The 8,766-nt window shown below is 37.3% G+C and overlaps 1 protein-coding gene across 1 annotated transcript; it reads right to left on the bottom strand.

Annotated features, from left to right (window-relative positions):
• Positions 1-18: 18 nt before the first annotated feature.
• On the bottom strand, positions 19-8,735 carry rad9a (RAD9 checkpoint clamp component A). Its single transcript, NM_200207.2, is given in 11 exon segments — positions 19-408; positions 494-689; positions 768-875; positions 1,824-1,888; positions 4,699-4,805; positions 4,878-4,984; positions 5,073-5,172; positions 7,145-7,259; positions 7,688-7,810; positions 7,896-7,966; positions 8,406-8,735. Coding segments are annotated over 11 exon segments (1,146 nt in total). The 5' UTR covers positions 8,440-8,735; the 3' UTR covers positions 19-288.
• Between the last annotated feature and the right edge of the window lie 31 nt (positions 8,736-8,766).

Raw genomic sequence — 8,766 nt, forward strand, 5'->3', positions numbered from 1 at the left:
AATAACTTACTCATGTGCCCTTTTTCTGACATTTATTTTCAAATAACCAAGGACTTGATCAAATAGTTGTATTTCACAGTTGGAGTGAGATGCTTTCAAGTTGTGCAATGATTAGATTTGGGTTGTTATGCTCACTGCTTCATCTCTTGGTTAAAATCCATTATTTTTTATAGAAAAATAAAATCAAAAGGTCTAAATAAGTGTGTAAATATATTCAGCAGTCTCTGTGAGGATGAATGTGGGAGTTCCTTTCCACACCGTTCACTCCTGAGTTCATACTGTGGGTGGTTATGATGTTTCTGTCTGATTTTCATCTTCACTGTCGCTGGCAAGCACTTCCTGGCTCTGTATCGTCTGATTGGTTAGAGAGGGAGTGGGCAAAACTGAACCAAAGAAAAGTGAACAAAACTGAAAGGGAAAAAAGGCAGGGGTTAAATATTAGTGAGATCTGTACATGATGATTCATTATTCTTTTCTTCAATGATTACTGTACCTTTTTGTTTGGAGGTCTTTCTGCAAGTGCTTCTTCATCCTCGTCATCACTGGCGGAATGCTTTCTGTTATTGATGGGTTGCGGAGGGGATGTGGGCACATGTGACGGTCCAGGAAGTTCGCTGGTCTCCATTGCGATGAGAAATGAGTCCATGTCGTCGCTCATAAAATCGTCTGGTGGTTGCTCTGCATCAGGGCTAAAAGGGTGAAACGTATAAGTACTAACTGAAGATCATAATAACATCACATGTTCAATATTTGATGAGTTTATGTACCGTTTTGTGTCGGAGTTGACATGGTTCTTTGAATGTGAGTCCTCTGATAGTGTAGCGAGAACAAAATTAGCCTCCAGAACACTGTCTGTCACATTCAGGATGACTGGACTTTAACACAAATGAAAATATACAATGATTCCACTATTAAACCATACTTTATTGTTTAAAGGTTCAGGGTTGGTAAGGCCTGATAAAAAAAATGCATTAATAAAAAATACATTCATAAATTCAATCGATCAAGTGTTCAAATAAATGTCTAAAAAAAAAAAAATTTAAAATTAAATAAATCTTGTTCTTTTAAACTATTTATCAGAGTATCGGTCACACTTAACAATAAGTCTTTCATTAGAATGCTCTTGTAATTAACCTAGAAAAACAACAGAGGAACTCAAGTTCAGGTCCACAACGTCTGATGTATCTACAAACCCTGTAGTTATACATAATGTAAACATCAGACAGGTAGACAAATATAAGTATTTGGGTCTAATAATAGACAACAAGGTTTCATGAAAAGATTGTATTGATAGTGTATGTGTAATAAGATAAAACAAAGAATCTATTTTTTATATCGTCTTAGATCTTTTTAGAGTACTTAATATCGGTACTTAGGAGTTTTCTGCGGTATTATAATTCTGTATGGTATAGGAGTCTGTCTGTGAGTCTAAAAATAAACTTGATGAACCAGATTAAAATCTGTAGATAGTAGGAAAGCCGCTTGAGAAATGATGACCGCTTGTATTACAAGAACCTCACAAGGCTGGCCAGGAACTTTTTGAACCCAAATCTATACTGTAATAAATGTATTGTTCATTGTTTATTTGTGTTAGTAAATACATTAACTAATACAATCATACTGTAAATGGTTACCAAAGTATCCTCAAAAAGTGCAGGAAAACAGCATATTATTTTTATTTCTGATAGATCATGTGACTAGAGTAATGGCTGCTGAAAATCTTGTAAACCCCTAAATATTTGATCAGTAGCGTACCTATATATTTTGTACATTTTAAATAAAGAAAGCAAATTAAAGTAAAGCTAAAAAAAAAGTACACTAACCTGCCCGGCTCATCAAAATACATCGAGATTGGAAGACAAGATGACTCTGCAAATCCAAGTAAACCCTGAAGCAAAGAGAAAAAAACAGCAGCATTGGTTTGATTTAATGTAATATTACCATCTGCTTATTTTTATTTCATCTTGATCAATTTAATCTGTTTTACTTTAATAAATACACAAAATATGTCTATAAGATCCATTCTTAATACCACTAATACTTTCTAATTCTGATTTTTTTTAAAATAGACAATGACATTCAATCAAACTCATATTTATGCTATACGTACAACAAAAGACCTATTTGTGCATCATAAATTAATTATGCTTTTTAAAAACAAAATCTTATCAAGATTTAATCAATTATTTCATAAAAATGAAAAAAAATAATATAGGTTTTAAAAATATAATACTTATATAAAATACACTCACCAGCCAGTTTATTAGGTACACCTGTCCAACTGCTTGTTAACACAAATTTCTAATCAGCCAATCAAATAGCAGCAACTCAATGCATTTAGACATGTAGCCATGGTCAAGGCGATCTGCTGCAGATCAAACCGAGCATCAGAATGGGGAAGAAAGGTGATTTAAGTGACTTTGAACATAGCATGATTGTTGGTGCCATGACGGGCTGGTCTGATTATTTCAGAAACTGCTGATCTACTGGGATTTTTCACAAACAACCATCACTAGGGTTTACAGAGAATGGTCCGAAAAAGAGAAAATAGGTCAAAGGAGAATAGCTAGACCTATACCTAATAAAGGGGCCGGTATGTGTAATACAGTAAATACATTATAATAATTATAATATATAATACATTTACAAGTTTGTCTCATTGTCCTAGATATTTTGCTTCAAGAACACATTCATCGAAAAAAACTGCTTCAAGAGTTCACACTTATCTGATGATTGATAATAAAGCTTGTTTTGGAATGCTGTCTTGGGAGAGAGCCCTGAGCTTATAAAATCATCGAGCCCAAGGCTCCCTCCCATTAGCAGGGTGAGAGGGGAGTTTGAGCTCAGGTAGATCTCGATGAAATGTCCCAACTTATTTTTGACTAATAGCAGACATAATAAGTCTGAGGCAAGTGTGCCGCAAGCCTGCGTTTGAGTGAGGGTCTCGGCCGTTAGATCGCCCCCTGGGGGCTGGCTGCAGTACAAGTCATAAAGCCCGTCTCCTCCGTGTTAATGAAGGAGACTTGAGCCCAAATAAAAAAAATTATTACACTTGCAATAAAATGTCCCGAAAGATGTTCTGGTCGATTAAGGCACTGGTTATTGTGCTGAAATAGGTGCAGATCTTCATTTTTGTAAACAGTTTGATTTTTGCAGTAATTTAATGCTGGGCGTGTCATCGTGATTGACAGCGGTGATTGACAGTTTCTCAAAGCGCGGCGTCTGAGCCTTCGGCAGGAGACTGAAGTAGACTGTGTTATTGTTAGATTTCTGTGTTATTTTACCATGACAAAATGAGTTCAGCAGTAAACTATAGTTTCTGACATACATGATCCTGGTGGAACACTGTTTATTCGCTAAGTTCAGGGCTTTTTTCGGGCTTTATTAGTTTGCTGATACACGCCTAGCCACCCAGATAGCAAAACACAGTTCCGGCTAGATTCTCGCCTGCCGGAGACTTATCTCTTAGAGCTCAGACTGACTACCTCTGCTGGACCTACTCCGGATGCCTGGACTCACTACCCAATTCCAGCCCGAGTCAATCGAGCCAGATGCGGCGGCCGAGCGAGCCGGCGCTGCCGCATGCGAGCCGGAATCAGCCTGCGACGCCGCGAGTAGGTTATGCGCTGCGGCCTGGAGCTGGCGCGATTGAATATATAAAACCCTCATATTTGTTAACGTTTTTACATCCATTTGTGTTGATATGACAGCAAACGCATGCTGAGAAGTTTGGGGGGCGTGGTTGATTTTACATAAAGCGTTTGGTTGGAAGCTCGACTCATTTTCGCGGCTCCTCCTCTGGCTCCATCAGACAATCCTTCTGCGCATGTCAAGGCTCCAATTTCAGCAGTCTTTTGCGACAGTTTGTGCCCGTCAAGCAGGCGTTTTGCCCTCAAGGCGTTCAATGGGAAAAAGGGCTGTCGCGTCGTCCATATTTTTTACAGTCATTGGTCTGAGGAGATATACTGCTTGCAAAGAGCTTGACTATGATGCCAATTCGGTATGTTCAATTTACTTAAGTTTGCATGTTTTCCGGACTGTGAGAGGAAACTGGAGAACCCTGGGAAAACCCACGCAAGCACAGAGAGAACGAACAAACTCCGCACAGAAATGTCATCTCGTTTAGTAGGGACTTAACCCAGAGACATTTTTGCTGTGAGGCAACAGTGCTAATCACTTGGCCGCCATGTCGCCCATCAAGGAAGGAGGAAGAGTAGGGAGGATTCTTCCAGATGAAGATACTCAGATAAGAAACTCATTATTTATAGGGAGTAAGGAATCATCTGATTGAAGAATCAAGCGTTAGCTAATGAGGGACTGAGCTGTGGATAATCATAAGCACATGATCCTCTCGAAATTAGTAAATAAATAAACTTCAAAAAGATTTTGTTTGTCAGTATCTTCTCTTCCTCATCAGGTCATAAGCGTGTGTGTTCAGCAGCTCAATACACAACAGTCATATTGCCCGTAGTAAATGCACACCCTGATCTGATGCAGAAGACATTGGTGAACAAAGTTGTTTTTGGTGCACAAAAGTGTTCTTGAAGCTTTATATGAAACTTTCAAGACACGGTTTAATTTACAATTTCTTTTATGATCTATGCATATTTAGAAGGTCATGTATAGATAGGCCTTAAGAGTAGTTCACTCGGGTCTTTAAGTTTGAAATTGTGATTGTCTGTTTGAAAACACACTCACCCTGAGCTCTTTAAGACAGAAGGTGATGCTGGTCTGAGAGCTGATGGCAAAATGATCAAACTCCTCTGAGCTCAAACATAATTCAGTCATCATTGCTCGTGATGAGTCTGAAAGAAAAAAAAAATTTGATTCATTTTAATGTATAACAGCAGTATAAAGACAAATGACAAAGCTCATACCTGCATCATCCTCCACATGATTCCTGAGCCACACTCGATCGCTGCTCACCGACAGATTCACCTCCTCCAGAGATGGAGGGAAATGCAGAACTGTGTCCACCATCAACCTACAGTGGACAACAGAAAATGCAACAGAACATCAGTAATGTGAATGGGCTGATGTTGAAATGAGAGTTAGATTAGAATAATGTAAACCTGGGTTGAGCTTGTAGAACGTTTGTACAGCTCTCTTTATCAAACACGGCTTGCAAACTCTCACAGTCCTGAAAGGACAAATTGTGGGTTTTCAAGAGCCCTGTAAAGAACATAATTTAGGTTCTCATCCTGTAAAATATGCCACTTCTATGACATTTATACAGAGATAAAAAGCATTTGACTGTATGAGTACATAACGAAGGTTTCTGCAGGTTTCATCAAGTCCAATTTAAGACTTTTTAAGACCCTTATAAGACCATTGAGAATTAAATTTTAGACTTATACAGGATTAAACACAGAATGTTTTTCCGAATGGCCTGGTATTATCATAAGGAATCACATCATTATTTTTTGTTGTCTTTCCCTGATTAGGCTATTTAATTTTAGGCCAATTTGTTGAAAACTTAAATATAAAAAGTAAGGCTTCACTGAGATGTATTGTTGGTGATTGGATGTCACCCCATTTGTCAGCCTAATTGGGAAGCTTTTACAAAGAAAAAACAAAGCAAAACCAAGACCTGTTTAAAATGATTTATCTACGACACCATATTTCAATGAACTTTTTAAGATCTAAATTGTAGTTTTTAAATGTAGGACATTTTAAGACTCAGCGGACACCCTTGTACTGAATAAGTTATTTTAATCATTATTTTACTGGATATGCTAATTTTTGCGATCACTAAAAACATAAACTGTTATTATCAGAATAACAAAAGCTAGATTAAATAAATGATAACATTGAATTTATTACATCAATTCATTCATTTTCTTTTCGGCTTAGTCCCTTTATTAATCTGGGGTTGCCATAGCGTATTGGACTGCCAACTTATCCTGCATATGTTTTACGCACCGGATGCCCTTCCAGCTGCAACCCATCACTGGAAAACATCCATACACACTCATTCACACTCATACACTACAGACAAATTTTAGCTTGCACAATTCACCTGCTTACACAACCTCTTTAAACTGTGGGGAAAACCGAGAGAAAACCCACGCCAACACGGAGAGAGCATGCAAACTCCACACAGAAATGCCAACAGACCCAGCCGGGGCTTGGACCAGCGACCCTCTTGCTGTGAGGTGATTGTGCTACCCACTGCACTACCATGCTGACCCTGAATTTATTACAATTTAAGTCTATTGTATAACAATAATGATTGCATAAGGATTCTGTGACCGTATACAAACCAATGTGTCTCACACAACTTCACGTTTTCAGCAAAGCAACATTCTGGGTATTTGATTTGTATGCTGGTGTCACCCTTGCTTTGAGCTTAGAGGTCCAGAAGCACAGTTTCAATAATTGTGCACAAAAGTATTAACAGGTTGTTACAAAGAGCACATCATAAACGTTTTCACTGTCTGCAAAGGGGCACATTTCAGGGTGTCCGCGGGGTCACCCTGGAATAAAAAATTCGTAAATTCATTTTAGGCCCTAAAAGGTTTTGCATTCACTGAAATATTGGGTTGTAGGTCTTAAATCATTTTAAACAGGTCTTAATTTTCCTATTTCCATGTAATGCTACCCAGTCAGGCAGACATTTATTCAATAACCAACAATAAAGCTCTCAAAACACCTTTAACACAAGTTTAATTTGTTACCTCTGTTTCCCAATATGGTTTAATTATTATCTTCCTTACAATAACATTTGTTAAAAGCTTTGTTTAGAGCTACCTGGTAGGAACACTGAACTGGACAAACTGTTGTGAATGTTTTTAAAACTTGTCAATTAAAAAAAAAAAAGAAAAGTTATGTTGAACAAAATGTGTATATATGCAACTAGACTTGGCTTGTTATGACAAATTGTTTTAAAAATATCACTAAAAATTTATTAAATTAGCATTTTTTTTGATGGGGCAAGTAAAAATCTAGAAATCTAGAAAAAAATCTTGCTGTTTAGCACAATATCTGTCTGGCATGCATTCATAATACTTTTAAAACATCTAAATTTAACTTTATGAAACCTGCAGAAACCCAGACATTCTTCTACATGAAACTTTATATATTGAGTTGTGCAAAAGTACACAAATAATCCTTGTAAAAAAAGTTTTCAGATGTATGTTTTTACCGTGTTTACAGTGCAGAGTAATAGTCAACCGACTCTTCTCACTGTTCAACTGTATACGGCATTTTTCTACAGATCGCTCCAAAGATGACAGTGACTTGAACACGGCCTGAACACTCTGAAGAGGACAAGAAAAATATATATTTTTAAATGTGCTAACAGGAGTATATGTAAATGAGTGGGCGTTATTGATACACATTAAAATTCTATTAAATAAGTGATTAAATAACAGGTATTTAAAGAGATGGTTTGGCCCCCAAAGCAATTATTTACTCGCCTTCATGTGGATCTAAATCTTCACGAGTTTCTTTTTCTTGTTGAACACAAAAAAAATTTTTTGAAGAATGTTAGAAACCAGTGACTTCCATAGTAGGAAAAAACAAACACTAGAGAAGTCAATCTTTACCAGTTTCCAACATTTTTTTAATATAACTTTTTTTTTCAACAGAAGAAGAAACACAGGGTGAGTAAAGATTTGATTTGGGGGAACTAACCCTTTAACCAAACCATAAAGTGCCTGAAATGCATAGACGCAGGAGATGTTACTTTGATGGGCATTTTGCAGCGAAAGCTCTGGTCTGTTGGAGCCTGGTATCTCTGGAAGAAGAGAGGAGACAACTGGAAACTGGCAAAGGCTGAGCGGGAAGAGTTGACCGACCGCAGGGCCAGCTAAAAACACAAGATACAGAGTTCTTTAAGATACCATCTCACATCTGGCTAAATAAAAACACAACTGAAACATTAATGATGTTACCCCATCATCCACAGGCTCCAAATACAGCTCCTCTCCAATTCTCGACAGGGAATGTATGGCTTTTGCTAAAACTACAACAAATGTGAATCAGTTTTCTTGGTCTATTCATAAAAGCATCTTTTAAGAGCTGGATACGGCTGAAGTAAAGTTGGTTTTATATTATTAGCACTTTCGTTCAGTGTCAACTTGTGAAAAGCTCCCTATATTGTTTATCACAGTACTTTGAACATTGGGTCTGAAATCACATGAAAGTATGACTTCAAAACAACATCAGCACTATTTATTTGACTTGAATAATGCTGCTTTGTGCTTTGGTAGTCATTGGCTGCTATTATGATTCCCTTATGTAGAATTTGCACAGAATAGGAAAGTTTGAATGTGAGAATATAAAACCAACTTTACTTCAATCTGTAGAAGTTATGTTGCGTCACATGTTTAGATTTAACTTATTTATCACACAACGCTTTGCGTCCCGGGTGAGCTTTCACTAAATAACATGAGTTTCATTACCTTTCACGTTTGCTCCAGTTGCAACACAATCCATGATATTTTGTCAATAATACTATTTTTAAACAAAGTAAAGCATGAACTATCCACTAGCTCGATCTGTTGATAGTAATGAATCAGGTAACCGGCCACATGACACCAGCGGCGCTTATAATGCGGTGAATTGATCGTAAAGACAGGTTTAAGAGCTGTTATCTTTTATCGAATAAAAAAGACGCATAATTAAGACGATAAACTTATTATAAGAAAATAATTCAAGAAATCGGCAGTTGTGCGACACTGTTTACTTCGAATCAGACATATGGCGCGTATTTTCTGCTCCACCCAATCAGCGCGAGGTCTCAGACACACAGCGTTTACGTCA

This window comes from Danio rerio, chromosome 14 (genome assembly GCF_049306965.1).
Source record: "Danio rerio strain Tuebingen ecotype United States chromosome 14, GRCz12tu, whole genome shotgun sequence".
Taxonomy (NCBI): Eukaryota; Metazoa; Chordata; class Actinopteri; order Cypriniformes; family Danionidae; genus Danio; species Danio rerio.